Genomic DNA, 17,006 nt, shown 5'->3' on the forward strand with positions numbered 1-17,006 from the left:
CTTAAATTCTCTGCGGGTTGCTCAGATTAACTGATACCATGGCTCTCCCAGGTGGAACAAGGTCTCACCATTCTTCACAGCAGGGAAAGAGAGCTTCCTCCTCCTCAGGGTGGTTCAGATTCAAAGTCACAGCATCTCCTTGTAAGCCTGGAGAAGGACTTGTCACCCATCTCCAGAAGAGGTCTGTGTGTGTAGGTTTTGTATTTGTTAGTATTTATTAGTATTTATTTACTGAGTAAAAATATTCCTCTCTAGCCACATGGGCTCTGTGCTCAGATTTTGGGGACACAAATCACCATGAATGTGGATAGGATGGTTTCTCCTTTCAGGGGATGTTCTACTTTGGGCCAGCAAAGTATCCTTTGATTTTTGGGGTGTTTTAATCGTCATCACTCAGCAGTGCTGAGAGCAAGGTTGTGGATTCGGGTCTGTGCCTTCCCTGTGTGTAGGGACCCCAGAGAAGAAAGAGGTGGGGCAGAATTTAGTTCTGAGTTCGACTTCATGATCTGACACTCACCTGGGGAAATCTGGGATTATTAGACTCCTGTGCAACTAAAATTACATTTAATACATGTTTAATGTGAGTGCTATCAGCTGAATGCAAGGCAAGAGGCTTAGAGTAAATCTGAGTCTTCACCGCTAATAGGTTTAGGGAAATCAGTCTGCTGACTTCTGCAAATCACATCCATCAGAGAAAACACCAAGGTCATTCCTGGCATGGCATTTACCTGAACTGATAGATTACGACTCAAATCACTGAGCACAAGGGTTTGTCACTGTCTCTCTTTAGGAAGGAGTAGTTTTAACACTGGGAAGTTGTCTGAGTTCGTAACATTTCTGATGACCCCTTACATCTTTAAGTGATTGCTAAATTCTTTCACCCAAGGCACGGGACCCTGTTTTAGGTCTTGCATCTTGATTAAAAAATTCTTAACCCAAGATTTTGATGGAACAAAAACAGAAAAAAATGATGTAAAACCGTTCCTATTTTAGTCAGTTTCCTATATGTCTGACTTTTTCCAAAAATACTGTCCCCCTTAATGTTACTTCCTTTTTTTATCATTACTTTTTTAATAAGAAGGGCAAATAAAAATGTTTCCTTTAATTTTGACAAACTAAAGAGATTAAATTTCCCTGTAAATTCTGTATTGGACAACTGATGAGCAGCATTGATTGAATCAATGAACAAAACACAGGTTGTATTTATCAAACTGTTTTACATCCCTACTCTCCCTGAATGTTATATCTAAACTTAAGTAAATAATGGAAATTATTTACTGGAGTTATCTTGGAGAAAATGCTGCTCCCTGTGGCTGCTGTTTTCCTTTTGGCACTTTTTGGGTACGTACAGTCTTAAATAAAGACTTGCTGTTGTCCCGACTCAGCAGAGCACTTAAATATCTGCTTAAATGTACTGAAGAAGGAAACCTCTCCCTATTCAGCAGAATGCTGGAGCATTTGTCAAGTTTTAAGCCCATCAATCAGTTGTAGGTTCTTGTCTGAGTACAAGCTGATCTGGGTAGCTGTGTCCCCTTGGTCCCTTTGTGCAGGAGAAATGAACTTGCATCATCTTAGCACGAGCCACAGCAGGTCCTGTGCCTGAGGATGAGCCTGTGTAGCTGAGGCCAGGTGAGGTGACATTCGTGGTGATGTGCAGTATCAGAGGTGGTTGACATCTGCCTCCTGAGCCCCCGACCGAGACCCAGCACGGCGTTTGATTTATTTGAGGAGGGCTGGCAAAGCTGGAGGTTGCGGCAGGTACTGCCTCTTGTGTCTGGCCCCTTGGCTCAGTCCTCCTGCACCGTGCTGGGAGCGTGGCTGTGCAGCACAGAGAGGGGAGGGCATGGCTACCATCAAAATACTTGCATCTAGGTGATGTTCTGGACCTTGTTAACCGCACTAACGTTTGTGGTCTGCTCCAGGGCACTGCAGAGATAATCCCTTTCAGGGAAAGTTAAGTTTTTCTTTGCATCTTTGTACAAAGCAGTGTGAAAATACCCCAGGTGGCTCCACTTAGATTCCAGCATACTTTTGTTTCTGCGTCCCATCTGGTTTACAGGGCAGGACATGTGAAATATGAAGTATTAGTTCACATTTGTTTATCATTTCTAAATGAAATGGAGGGATAGCCATTCTGTAGCCCTCTTTTTAATGTCTCTTAGCACTTGTTTAAAAATCAATGCAAAAGTTGGAAGAGGTTTGGCTGGGTTTGTCCTTCCATGCACTGTTTTCTCCACATGAAGCTAGACTGCTCCTTAGAAATGGATGCTGGATTTCATCCTTTTTCTTACCTGAGAGAAAAGATAAAGACGTAATTGCTCAGGAAACTGAAGTGTAAGAAATGATAGTCTGTAGAAAAAAATTTGGAGGGCAAGTTGGAGAGTTGGCAAGTCCCAAAGTCAGCAAGAAGCAGCAGCATGTGGGAGAGGTCTCTGCCTTCCTTTGGAGCCAGCAGATCACAGGGAGGAGGCAGGAACATTTCATGGTCCATCTCTGATGCTGAAGCAAACAATTGGCTGTTTCCCTTTCTCACCATGGGACAGTGATCTAAAGCACCAAATGTCCTCTGAATATTTTTTCCTTCCTGTTCTTCTCTCAAAGCAACGCACCTGTGTGGTGCCAGCTATTCTGGCCATACCAAAACCCAATATTAAACAGAGAAATGGTCACTGTGCCAGCAGAGGGGCCATGGCCGTAACAAGATTATTTGTTCCATCTCACTCCCTGCTTGGTTCACACTAGCCTGGATGTTGCTGCCCCATAAAGTTTTGTTCCACTCCTCTGGCTCCTGGTGTAACAGGCACTCCTCTACCAGCTGAGACGCGGCAGCTTGCCTGTGCGATGGCCAGCTCGCTGAAAAGGCTCGGAGGTGAACTTTTTATCCTCTGTTTCACTGACTTCATTCCCTAAAGCATTTTGCTGGGGACTTGAAACAATTGCTGGTTCTTGTTGTACTTTTTCAGAAGAGTAAATAAGAATGACTGCATAAGGCTGAAGGGCAGTCTCATCTGGAGCAAAAGGGGATGAGAGTAGGCAAAAATGGAAGACACGTTTCTGCTAGAAAAAGAAGGCAAGCCATTAGCAAATAGTCCTCAGACAGGTACCCATCATCCTGCCTCCAGATGTCAGATGGGGATACAAGGCCTAGGCTTCTGCAGGATGCAACTAATGAAAGGAAACCCCAGTTTTATTTCAAGCATGGACAAGATGGGCCAGAAAGCTGCAGCCCATTCCCTTTGTGCACTGCTCCCTTCAAAGAAAGCATATCCATATGGAACATCCCCATATCAGCTCACTGACCGCTGAGGTTAGGCCATGGCAGACGAGCAATTTGGCTTTGGATGCCAGCAACAGGTAGTTACAATCTGAAATAAAACTTCTCAAATTTGCCACTCCTCACAGTTTGCTGGAGGTTGGTAGTGCCATATGTGGTGTCCTGCCTCCAATTCCTGTGTAGTTTGTCCCGGACTGTTTTTTAGCTCATATGGTGCTCTCTAAGAGAGCCTTCATTGCTGTGTTTTTCGTAAATCAATGCCTCAGAACGCATGGAAATGAGATTTTCAGAAGGATCTGTCAGTACAAGGCAGCTGTCAAGCTGCTTCTGGAAATCCTGCTAAGCATCCGTCGTCATTGCAGGTGAATAACTGAAAAGCAAAAACCCCTGACTTTCAATTACACCTGAGCCCTCGATGACTAGGGCTTTTGAAACTCTGCCCTCAAGGCAGTTCTGAAAACGGAGTAAAGGATTTTAGCTTATTTAGCTGAGGATTGCTTTGTTGGGGGCTGCTTCTGGATGTCTTTTTTGGAAGGAAGTTGCCCTAGGAGATTTTGCTTTGATTGATCTGTTTGTGTTTGGATTTTTTTGTTTAGTTTCCCAAAAGGCACTTGGAACATCTGATAATTTTTTATCAGCACCATTTCAGTCTCGTGTGTGTGTTAGTTTTGTTTTTCTCTTTTTGTGAGAGCCCCAGTCAATAGCCAAGCCTACAAGCAGCACTTGGACTGGGTCATGACTGTGTTGTTTAAATTAGAAGTGGTTGTGGCTGGATGCAATGACAGCAATGCACTGACTTGTGTTCCTGGCAGCAAAGTGTCTAGAGGTTTGCTTGGGTTTGTTTCATGTTAGGGATTTTGCTGCTTGTTGTTAGTCAATGTTACTTTGGGTACTTTTTAGATCTGCTATTTGCTCACTTGAGCGAGACAGAAGAGCACAAATACCTCATGGCTGTGTGCTCTGTGATGTCTCAGGGCGTGAAATAAGAGCAGAGCAGGAAAGAAGGTTAGAATTAAGATCATAAACTACAGAGGACAAAACAAGACCTAAAGATCTTTTGCATGCTTCTTGTCAAAGTTTTTACTTGGCTCTTTTTTATTGTTGAAGACTTGCCTTGGCGAAAGAGTTCTTACATGAGGGAACAGCCAACTTAATGTATGTCATGTACCACCATTTATTTTTTCCTATACATCAGGACAGCTGCCAGAACATCATTTTAGTTGCTCACATATGCTGGTCATACTGGAGCCCTACTTGAGAGAAGAGCACCTCCTTTAGACTGTCTCTTTGTAGAAACATGGAGAATAAAACAATCTAGTAAAAATAACGTATACGTATGTGTTTTAAAATGCTGTTAAACTGATTGGAAATGTCTGGAGGCTAGTTAGGTTTGATTTTGCTGTAAATTTATTTCATTACAGCAACTATTATCATTGCACAAAGCAGGTTTCTTTCTGTATTAATTTTGTTAAAAATGCTGTCGGTTCATTAATTCCTAGCTGATCTTTAATTATGCAAATGTTTGTAGGGGTCGTATCTGGTCATAAATCTACTGGCTGCTGGAATAGAGCTTTGACACATAGGATTTTCTGTATTTTTTTTTCAGAGAAAATAATTGCTTTTGAATGTATGTTATTTTCACTCTATCCAGTAATGCTCAAAATAGTCACTGGATTCCATAAGACTGTTACCTAAATAAGGGTAGCATGGTTTGGCACATAGCAAAGCTTGCGTTCTGTAGGATAACCTAGTAAAAGAGGAGGTAAAATAAGCCCAGGTATAGTAATTAGCACTGACTTTATACAGCTTGTTGTCCTAAAGAAAATAAGGAAAAAAATAATGCTGGGAAATGGCAAGGAAAAAAGAAAGGAGGGAGGTAATAGCGTACCTGATGTTTCTGTGATTATTTTTTTTCTAAATCCAGTAACGGGTAAATCTGTGAAGGATTTCAGTGTGGCATTAGCAGGTAACAGGAACAGATGCTGAAGACCCTGATGCTGCAAAGTGGTGCTGCAGTCCCTCGACCTGTGCTGAGAGGGACCTGGAAAAAACCCTCGTGAAGATGGATGACATGAGGATATGCCTGGGTTTTACTCTGCTGGCACTGCCAGCTGCCTCCTGCCTCCTTTAGGAAGCCATTCCATCTGGGGCGCGGATGAGCCCTAGCAGCATCCTCTTGTGCGTGGTGCCAGCTGGGCAGTGCGGGCTGATGAACCAAAAAAAAAAAAAAGGAGAATTTCACTTGAACAAATCAGTGAAGCTCAGAGCTGGCTGGGTTTATTGTGGTGTTTCTGGGTAGGCATAAGGTTGTGGGTAGAGTGGCTGGCAAGGACAACTGCAACCACAGCATTAAAGCTCTTCCTAATTGCTGTGGAAGAGAAAGGAAGGCAGATCTCTGCAGGAGAGAATAACATCTGGGTTTGCAATGGGAGGAAGGGGAAAAGAGAACTGAAAGATCTGGAAAATGCAACAGATATAACAAGTAGGTGACTACGGCAGCGCTTGTTGGAAACTGTCCTTTATTCACTGGCCTCAAGGTGTGAACATGGTTGGCATCTACTCTAGTCATCATGCTTCATGGGATAAGGGGAGGGATGGAGGTAGAGCAACAGAAGGGAAAGAAGACTCTCTGGGCATGTCCTGGGGGAGACTGAGGTCCAGAGACAAGGCAGAAAAAAGGGTGGAAGGCAGAATGGAAACTGAAAGGAAGAAGCTAGGAAATGAAGGCCAAAGGAAATGGGTGAAGAGAAGGATAGTGAAGTTACGAAAGGTGAGGTACAGTGCTACAAAAAAAAGAAAATGTGGTTGTTGGGGTGGGTGCTGAGCTCATGGAGAAAGCAGGGAGTGGATCAGGCAGAAAGGAGAGAGCAGAGAGTTGAATAAACTTAGCACAAACCAAGGAATAGAAGCAGAAAGGAGTAAAGTGAGAAATGAAAAGGAGCCAGTGCAGCATCCACCCTCGTGTCTGATGGTGTGGTGGATTGAGTGCCTTGTTTTTATTGCATTTCTCAGTCTTACGATGAGGCTACAATTGTGTTTCAGGGGTTGTAAGTTTAGATGGTAGGTGGAGATGCCCTATTAGGGTGTGGAAAATGGCTCTGAATCATGGAAAATGGGCTTCTTTGTGAGTCCTGATCTATCGGAGCATCCAAATACAGGATTTGAATCTGAAATAGGGCACTCTTGTTGCCTGGTTTCCAGAGTCAACAGCTTCCCTTATTTAACACCAAACTTTTCAACATCAGTATTCATTGCTCACCACGCCAGTCCAGGATAAGTGGACGAGCAGCAATTTTTCAATCAACCAGGTGATACCGAACCACGGCAGACACATCCCACGAGGTGCCTTGCAACGCTCAGCGCGTCGGAGTGAGTTTGCAGCTGCAGCATCCGTCAGGTTTGACCCTGGCGCAGACAAGGTGGGAGATGTCTGAATGAGGAGAAATTACCTGCTGCTGGAATAGTGAATTTATGAAGTCGTCTTTTGAACCAGTGTGATACTGTTTGTTCATAAGTAGTGACTGCAGGCACCCGCGATTGCTTACCTAAACCTTCAATTAATTGAACGCTTTAAAACACAACGTAGTAAACTTAACAAATGCAAAAACAACCCACCTCATTCAGGGAGCACCTGGCACGGGATGCTTGGCAGAGGGCTAGGGCTCAGCCTCAGGATTTGGGTCTCAGACTGCTAGAGCGGCCTCGAGCGGGCACCATTTGTTGCTGTCACCACCCTCGAGTCCCTGGCAGCAGCTCAGCACAACGCTCGGTGGCAGCCAGCTTTGCTGAGCCCAGCACCAGTGGGGCTGCTCGGCATGCTGCTGGGCTCTGCCCCTCGCTGAGCATCAGGGAGGGGTGAGGAGGATGGTTTTGCAAGGGGCTCGGAGAAGATTGATGTCCCCTGCAAGCTATAGATAGAAGCTGCCACACACACAGGCTATTTTTCATGAGTCAAGGTCTGTGGTGCCCCTGGCACTTGTTTTGTGGATAAATTGCAGGCATAAGCTCTGTATCCCATATCTTCTTATCCAGGACGTCCTTCTGAAGGAAAAGGAAGTGTGCTCCTTACTTCGTGGTTGTAGATAATCCTGCCTGCCTTACCAGAGGAGTTTAAGTCACTCTGCTGCTCTTTGGCCGGTTTCTAGCATTTGTAAAACGCGTTAGAGCACTAATGAGTCAGATTTGATCCTGCGGACAGCCAAAGGGCGCCGTTACTGAGTTACTCAGGGCAGACCTTACTGCTCTCTGCAACTGCCTGAAAGGAAGGTGTGGGGAGCTGGGGGTCGGCCTCTTCTCAGACGTAACTAGTGATAGGACCAGAGGGAATGGCCTCAAGTTGCGCCAGGGGAGGTTCAGGTTGGAAATTAGGAGACATTTCTTAGAAAGAGCAGTCAGGCGTTGGGACGGGTTGCCCAGGGAGGTGGTGGCGTCAGCATCCCTGGGGGTGTTCAAGGAGAGGTTGGACGTGGTGCTTAGGGACACGGTTTAGTGGGTGACACTGGTGGTAGGGGGGTGGTTGGGCCAGGTGATCTTGGAGGTGAGTGCCCTGCCGCTGTGTAAGCAGCCCTGCGATGGGTGCCCATGCCCAGCTTCTGGGCTTCACAGCAGTGCAGGCACCAAGCGCAGCCCCGCAGCCTCCACCCCCTGGTGATTTAGGGAGGGAGGCTCCCACCGGGCTGCGGAGAAGGCTGCTTGAAACCGCCGAGTTGTGGGAAGCCTCAGGTAGAGCAGTCACTCGCCTGTCAGAAAAAGCCTGGGAAAGGAAGGCTGGAGAGCAGGAGCTGGGTACGTGCATCAAACCCCATTCCAGAAAGGAAACAGCTGGGGGTTTCATTAGGAAATGGGTTTGTATGGCCACTCTGAATTTCTGGCACCACAGGGACTGGTTGGGGACATGGCCCCGTCCTTCTCAGGGCACCTCAGCCCCAGGCGGCTTCCTCCAGCTCAGCGAGGCAAGCAACAAAGCCTGATTTCCCCTGGAGGATTCGCACACCCATTTTGTGGTTATCGCCCCATGATTCATTCTTTATTTTTCAATAAGCCCTTATTTGACTTTAAAGCGGTTCTGAGGGGGCAGTGCTGGGCATAGACGTGAGGAAACAGTCGCCTTGCGATGGGCAGCAGTGCAGCCCAGATCCAACCACTTTCACACGTCTGTGAGTCCCCAGGTATGTGAGCAAACAGCAGCCTCTCCCCAGCAAAGAGCCAAACCCTTTGTGGGGTTTTTCCCCAGGAATCCATCAAAGGATTCAAGTTACCGTGACAGAAGTCTGGCTCTCCACTTTGGGGAATAATCGTGTAGCCCTCCTCCAGTCACTATTTAATTTGGACAATCAGGCTGAAATTGAGAGAGGAGGCTGAGAGAGGATGTTACCACTGTCTTCTATTTCTGTTGTTGCTTCTTTCAATTTCTTAGAGAAATGACAATGGTTTGGGGCTTTGATTGATTAGAAGCCTCCCACTATGGTGCAAGGAGATGCTAAAGCATTGATCAGGCTTGTTGTGAGTGGAGCTATATCTGGCACAAAACCAGGAAAGAATTAGAAAAAAATGAATGTTTCAAGCTGTAGCAAAAAAATCACAAAAAGTGAAAGATTCACAAATGACTTTGATGGCTGTCAGATGGGTGATTTGATCTGGGAGCAAAAGCCTGATCTGCTGGAAGAACAGAGCAGCAGCAGAGCATCAGAGAACATGGGCTGCGCAAGGCACCCCTGAATGGATGCTGGCAAATAAACCAGGAAATACACTTTCTTGTACAAAATAAGTGAAAAAGAAAAAATAAACAGTATTTTTCATGTGTCAAAAAAATAATAATAATTCCTGAAAAATTGCTTTGGCATAAGCCAGATCTTATGGTCTGTGAACAGCTTTTGTCTTCTGTGCTGGTCAGTCATCTAGCCTTGGCGTTTAGGTTTTTAAAGGACTGAAGAACTTTTAGGTATTTTAAGCTTCATTTATTTGATGCTTAGAGCATGACTTTTTTAAGAGATCCTGTGCTGCAGTATTTGTCATTCTCTTTCAAGGCATGTCAGGCCCGCAGTAAGCACGTTCAGAATCATGCCAGGCTAATTTATTTTGCATACCCTTTTTCCATCCTTAGCCAGGACTCGTTCCCCCAGCATTCAGCTCTTTTGCTTGAATAATTGCGTTTCTGTGGATTCTCTTTCTCAGAAAAAAAAGAAATATTAAAATGTACGATGGAGCTCACACATATTTATTGTGAAAACAGTCGCATGAAAAATGTACAATAAGATTTAGCAATAAAAGTCATTCCTTTTGCCAGCAGTTGTGTCTTATCAGCTGGGTTTGCAACAAGCCTGCCTGATTGACGGAGTAGGGAAAAAAGGTAAAGCAGAGACTGCTGCTGGGACCGGAGGCTTTCCTTCCCAAGGTGACCCCAGCAAAGCAGTAAGCGCAGGGATGTCTGTGAGCAGGCTTTTCTAATTTCTCCCCTTGATTCTTAAAGCATTCTCATAAATGTTGATTCATTAGAAATCTCTAATTGTTTTCTCCGTTTCTCAGTAAATTATTTTCGTAAGTAAAGTTACAAGTGAAACAGAAACAAGTTTAAATAGAAACCATTTATAAATGGAAAACTTTCAGGATAGCATTCGTTCTAGGAACTTTGATGTGGTTAATTAAATGACGCTAGGGGAAATTTTCTTTAATAAGAAGTTCGTAGTGGGAACATTTAGTGTTGTGTGCAAGATGGACTTCTTGGTCCTGCTGTCACAGAGGAAGTGGCAGAGTTAGATACCAGAGGCTGCCTTGGTGAGCTAGACAGGAGTGGGACGTCCCCATCAGCTTGGGGAGTAGAAGAGTGGTGTGCGAGAATTTGGGCTTGGATGGGACCTGGGGGTGTCACCAAGCCTCAGGCCCTTTCCACCCAAGACAGATCAGATTAGCTCAACCCAGGCGTGCATCATTGTGCTACGGCGTGAGGAGGTGGCTGTTCCTGTGATGCCACCACTGTCACCTCCGTCTGATCAGCAGTGGGTTCACAGGTGAGATGGACTGGGGTTTGTTCAGTCCTGGGCTCAGAGCTGGAAATACGAATCCCCTCTAATTGAAGGCCGCCCTTGGCCGTATTAGTTTATGCTGGTGTTTTTCCCTGGCAGCACAGCGGGAATACAGGCTGTCCCGGTACAGGGACCGGGTTCATTTACTACAGGAGCTGCATACCGTAGCTGTTCTCTTAGTTTTTCCTATTTGTACAGAAAACTTTATTTCTTCAGAAGTTACATTACCTCAGGATATTTACTCTGTAAGTATAGAAATTTTAGCTTCACCTTATTTTAATTTCCTCAGGGGGTTGATTATTTATTTTTATTTAAAGTAAAAATGTGCTGGCTTGAGGAAAAGCACGCCCTGCAATATATTTTGCCCGTAACGCTTAATGCCCAGCGCGGTGTGCCAAGTAAAGGGCATATTCTGTCAAGGCTGAAAGGCCCCATCTAGCCATTTTTCTTTTTCACATTGTTGTGATTGTCTTTTTCCATTAAAATCAAACGTGGACCGAGCAGCGACATGCTAGGAATCACTAAGTGGTATTTAAATCGACGTCTGTCATGCCTCTGAGGCGAGCAGCGCAGAAGACCTCACACCTGGCATTCGGCGTGTTAGGAAGATGTGAGGTGGATACAGCCAGAGGCCCTGAATCTCCCCACCACCCATGGTGGGCACGCAGCACCTCGCAGGGTGTTGGCTGCTCCCATCACAGCATGGTTTATGGGACACCCGCAAGAGTCGGACTCTTCACCAGCTGATGAGGCTCGAAACTTTCCTGTGATGATGGTCAGTGTTGGGGGATGTAGAGACGGCTGTGAATATCCACTTGGCCTCGTGGTTTGGATGTTTGAGCTGGTTGTATATAATCTGTGAGCGTCAGCACGTGTATGGTGGCCAGCTGTGGTGCCAGGGTTCATGGTGAATACGAGGATAATGAAGGATTCTGTGAAACCGCTTCAGGATAAACATTCTGATTTCCTTTCCATTTCTGTCTCTTGCTATTTGAGAGACACAGACTCAAGTACGGTCTTTAAACATTTTCTTGCTGTATCATAATGTTTGAAAAGGCCTTGTAATTTTGGCTCTTGGAAACAATTTAAAGGCATCTGATTTTCAGTGGCTGGGAATGCTGTGCTTCCTGCATAATCAGACTCTTTTGACATGTCTTAAATTGGGCACTGAGAGAACGGATAGACAAGTACAAGTAGTTGACTTAGCACGGCTTGGGGGGGGGTTAGGCAAAGATGCTTAAACACCCAGCTCTGATATGCCCTGAGTATGCACACAGCCAGTTATCTCTGCTGGGAAGACAAGAGGTAACTGATTAAGGCACAGTAAGTCAATGATGTGAAACCATTAGCCCATGTTCAACCAAGTGACAGGCTCCGAACGACTAGCCCTTCCTAAAAATTGTATGCCTGTTCTTATTTGAGTGTCAGAAGAGTCTCCTGCTGGCACTGAGAATGACTGGAATAATAAAACATTTCTTCTAAATATAGTAAAATGCTAAGCACGTTTGATCCAAGTCTTGGAAAAGTCAGCAAATGTCTCCAGTGACATGAAACGAAGTCTGTCCTCCCAGGTAGCTCCTCTACAGCTGCTTTGTAAGCTTGACCACCTACGCTGGGTAAAAAAAACAAAGTGGGTGCAGCACTCTAGGGGAGTGGGGATGGTTCTCCGAAATCTCCTGGCGGTTTTCTGTTTTTGTTTTGTACAGACAGACACCCATCTGTCCTGGCAGTCTAAGCACGGCAGTCTTTGACTAGTCAGTACAGCTAAAGCCCTAGCCAACCAAAAAGCCATGTATATTCTGAATTCTTGGAGAGAAAAGGAATCTGATTATTTTCCAAGGCTTCTTTTCTTTCTTTTGGAAGTATTTTTGAAGAGCTGAAAGGGAGAAGTTCTTTCCTGTATTGCGTGAGCGATGCTTTGAAGTTCGGCCCTTTGCCAAAAGCCTGTTGACAGTAACACAAGTGTTGGAGCTTACTGGCATCACATATTACTTGGGGATCTTTAAAAGCTCTCTGAACAGCGTACCAAGACTTCATTAACATTTGATTTCTACCTAAATGAGGATGAAATTATCACTGTGTCTTTTTTTTTACACGTGGTTAGGCAGCGGTAAGCAAGTTTGGTGATTTACCTCCCTATTAGGGCACACTCTCCTGTCTTGGTAGGCATCCCAGGAGTCTGACAAAGTCATCTTTTATTTTTTTAATAACCAGTTTGACAACACCTTACGTTACCACCGTTTCCATACCTTGTCATTGTTCATGTAGTATCTTTTGGGGAAAAAATGAAATGATGGATAATCTGAGTTTCCTTTCACAGCTGTTTCCTCTAGATGCAAATCTGCATCAGTGTTCTTCCTCAGGTTTATAATGATTCACTTTTTTTCCCAGTTTTATGTGGAGACTTGTGTCAGGCATTGAGTTTTCTCATAGTCATTCTCTCTGTGGCAGCTATGTCAATGTGTCTAACCCTCTCTTTTCTTGTTGTCCTCAGGCAACCCGCTGACCGTGGCCTGCAAAGCTTTCTTTGGATTCAGCGGAGAGTCAGGCCCCATGATCTACTGGATGAAAGGGGAAAAATTCATAGAAGAATTAGAAGGTCACATCAGAGAAGGCGAAATCAGGTACTTTTTGGAGTATTTAGTGTTAGAAATGTTGCACGGCCCAAAAGCCTGTTTGTGGTTTTGTTTTTGTTTTGTTTTCAAAATACATTTTTAATTGGAAGTGGAAACAATTTTCTGTCTAAAGGGAGATGAATGACTTGGAGCCAGGGCAGTGTGAGTTGCATGCCTCCAGTGAGTAAACTTTAAAGACACAGTAGCTATCTATGTGCCTGAGAATCTGTCACCAGATTCCCCTGACAGTAACTGAAACATCTCCTGAGTGTTCTGGGGGTTGATGTTAGTCCTGCATGGAAACAATGCTGTCCCCTGCAGCTGGCCCTTGTGGCAGGCTTTGCAAGATGACATTCATTTCAGCATCGGTGTTAATCTCAGAGATGAATAGTCTCCTGTCAAAGTCACCCTACTTGTTCCTCCTACTGAACGTGTTGTCTGCTCGTGATACAGCTCTCTAGGACTTAACCAGGGCTTTCAGAGAGCAGCATTTTTTCCTCCTTTTTTACCGTTTAAGGGAGAGATGGGTGTCTCCCTGTAGGGATGTCTGATACCCGGCTTGTGCATGGCTTGTTCCAGATGCTGGTTATCATTTGCTGTACCAGTTGTAAAGAAAACAAACACTTGCATCCATATGAATGTTCATGGAGTTTGCACGTAACAGCATCTTCTGGTCTCCCCTGATTAATAATTACCCAATTAATAGCTTTTTGAGCAAAGACTAAGCTATGATTATACACTGGACAAGGTGGTCCCAGCTCCAATAGATAGATGATGAGTATAGATCATAAAGAAAGCCAAGGTCTTTGCATCTTCCATCTCATTCTTTTTTATTTTTTCGTCTATTTTCTGAGTTGCTTCTTTCTTCTAACAGTGATTTTGGAGAGCAGGCAGAGAGAGAGATTCTGTTCCTTTATCTCTGGATCAATAATATGAAGTTCGCTCATTTAGCCACCGGTTATTAAGTTATACTAAAATAACTGACCTAGTGTTGCACCTTAATTGTGTTCAGATGGAATTTATCGTGTATTATCAGAATGGCTTTAAGTGTAAAATCCTCTTTTGGGCTTCTGACCACAAAATACAATTACATGAAACTTCTGCCATTGCACGTAATCAGCATTTAGCAGCACTGTGACTTCTCTCTCATATCTGAACAGAGCGATTTTGGTTTTTGCTCTTCCTTCACGTCAGAAGGACAGCTTGAGGTTTGCATTTAAAGAGCCCTCCAGCTCCAGGGACGTTCCAAATTTTTCTTTGATGTGCATTTCTGTTAGTGAAATTGGGTGTGAAAAAGTTGCATTTGTACCTCATTGCCCCATCTCATTCCACATTCGTGTTTCAAATTAATTTTGCAGTGATTCCTTTTCTCTCTCTGTTAAAATGTTTTGACTCGGTTTACAGACCCCTTCCTATTCGGCTTCTCTTCAGCAAAGCTGCTTCTCACGCACCCAATCTCCTGGGCATCCCAGCCAGCATTCAAAGCATCTACCAAAAACTACTGCATCGTTACCAGCAGTTCCACAGTCCATCCCTTTTCTCATTTCAAAGTAGCTATAGCAACTGCAGGAGTAACTTTTTGCAAATGGCTTTTTCATAGTAACAGCTCTTGTTTGTGCATCCCGCTGCAGCTCTGCTGCTGCAGGGAAACTAAGCGGCACTGACTGTTCCATCAGCGCCCTGAGCTTGCCCGCATCTCCCACCCAGTTGTATTTATTGATGTATTTCAAAAAATGTCATGTTTCAAGTTTGATGAGCCATGGGAAGCTTGCTGGTTAGATGCTTTTCCCATCAGTGTGCTTGTACGTGACATTATCAGCATGTTGTTTTTTTAATGCTGAAAAACTACAAGTAGGTGGAAATTGCTACGAGCAGACCAAAATAAGCCATGGGTTGTTCCTTTGGCAAATACCTAACGTTTTACTTATCCTGTGTTAAATTAGTTCACACATTTAAAAGTAGAGTTCTGAATTTTTGGTGCTGTCCTTACCACGGACACAACCATGGGGACACACAGCACCCAGCCCTCACATGCATGCTGGAGCATGCGTAATTACCAGGCCATCCTCCTGCTTTTATGAAAGCACTGAAATAGGGATGCATATGATTTGAGAAATCCTATTAAAATCAAGCCCCAAGAACGGTTTGTTTTGGGGACAGGCTTCACCCCCAAGTACTATATGCAGCTCTGGCCTTGCAGTTATTTATTAGACCTCGCTAGAGAGCCTCATAATGAAAAGTACCCAGTCGGTACTGCAGGGTTGAGAGGTGACAACCCCTTCTCTGACGCACCTCCTTGCCTTCCCCTGAGTTAAGCTCTTCAAATGTTAGAAATTCATAGGGGGAAAAGGAGAAAGAAAGTTTGCTTTCTAGGTGGGCTTTTCACGGCAGTAATAAAATGTCATGTAAATTGAACCAGAGCTATTAGAGAAGGAATCAAAGCCTTTAAGCCTGCCTGCAGAGTTGTCCATTGCACCTAATTATATAAGGAGCCCACAGGAAATGTCAACACCATCTCTTTGCCATGGCAAATAAATATTTTCAGGCGTAAATCTTACTCTTCCAGCCACCTCTGTGTTGTTTCTTTTCCTTCTTCAGATGACACTGCAGAAGAGTTTGCAAATGACCGTAGCACCCAATTTGTAGAGCATGTTTGTCTTTTCTTTTTTTTCTTCTCTCTGTCTTCACCATTTTTAAAGTGCAAATAGTTTAACTCGTTTGAGAGGCATGGAAAGATGTCAATAGAGACATTTGGAACTGCAGCCTTATTTCCTCCTGCTGATTAATTTTACATTCTGCCTTTTCACCCGCAGAAGTCAACTGATGGGTGCAAAACCACCCAGACAAGATGAGAACGGTGTACCCTGTTAGGAGGGGATGCTAAGGGAGGGAGGCAGAATTACCATCACTGCCTGGCTAACGTGTTAGGTACTTTGCAGAGAAGTGAGGAAGTGACAGCTCTCTCCTGAAAAGCTCACGCTATTTAAGTAGACAATTTATGGGCAGAGAATGAGGAACAGACTACTGTTAAAGACCAGAAGGAAGGACTAGAGTTCTTATCCCTGTTCACAGTCCAGATCCTCTATCTAAAGAATGAAAGTTTCCTTTTTGCTAAGTCCCGACTCCCATGCAGATCAGTAAAGATTTGGAATCAATTATTTGGTCCTGCAAAGAAACCCAGGTGAAGCTTTCTTCAGGCCTTGCCATCTGTGGTCAGATGAAACCTGACAATTGTAGGAGAATATGGTTTCAAAGCAAAAATATTTTATCTTCAGATTCAATTTAGTACATAAATGCAGTGAAAAATATGACAAAACGTTTGAAAAATCTGAAACATGGGATATTCTTCAAAGAAAACATTTGTATTATGACATTACAGTTGTTTTTAATTCACATCTTCTTAACTGATAAATCATCAGTAGACAAAATGTTTTGTTTCAGATGAAATAAATTGCTTCAGCTTGAACAAAAAGAAAGCATTGGGTATTTTTTTCTTTTCACCCACCTCTTCTCTCTCTCCCTCCATCCTGTTTATTGTGAGTTGTCAAGCACCACTGATTTCTGTATGTATTCAATAATGGAATTACTCTTACAGTTTGTTCATCAAACCAGAAAAAAAGAGCCATTATTTTCTCAACTTGTCGGAACTGGCATGTGTTGGCAGTGTTACTGGCAAGGTTCCCACCAACTCAGATAAGGACAGAGCTTCATTTTCTGCGTGTTCAGCAAATGTTATTGCAGCTTGAAGGTCTAACTTGTTGACGCTATATTCCTTTTTTTCCCCAAAAGTATTGTGCTCTACTTTTTCTGAACCAACTGCAAAATGCAGTGAACTAAAGGCTGTGCACATATTAAAAAATAAAATAAAATAAAACAAAATGTAGATGGGTGACTATTTCCGTGGCAGTAGTGTATCACAAGCCGTAGAGGACTGGTTGAAAAAATAAATAAATAATAAAGGCAGGAAGGTTTAACACCACCAGGAGCTTTTCTGTACGTTGCTACCAGCACAATGTTTAAGTTGTCTGTCAGCATTTTCATGATGCATTTCATTCTGAGATCTTTCTAGAGACTGCAATTAGCATGAAAAGAAGT

The 17,006-nt window shown here is 43.9% G+C and overlaps 1 protein-coding gene across 18 annotated transcripts in view; it reads left to right on the forward strand.

Moving 5' to 3' along the window:
* IL1RAPL2 (interleukin 1 receptor accessory protein like 2) overlaps window positions 1–17,006 on the forward strand; it is a 425,448-nt gene that overhangs the window by 377,085 nt on the left and 31,357 nt on the right. For all 18 annotated transcript variants that reach the window (XR_010834812.1, XM_048075288.2, XM_048075281.2 and 15 more), the window contains one exon: window positions 12,791–12,920. Coding sequence is in view for 17 of the 18 variants with exons in the window: in XM_048075288.2 (XP_047931245.1) it covers window positions 12,791–12,920 (130 nt within the window). In the remaining variant the exon portion in view is untranslated. The remainder of the gene's footprint in view (window positions 1–12,790; window positions 12,921–17,006) is intronic.

This window comes from Anser cygnoides, chromosome 13, assembly GCF_040182565.1.
Source record: "Anser cygnoides isolate HZ-2024a breed goose chromosome 13, Taihu_goose_T2T_genome, whole genome shotgun sequence".
NCBI lineage: Eukaryota > Metazoa > Chordata > Aves > Anseriformes > Anatidae > Anser > Anser cygnoides.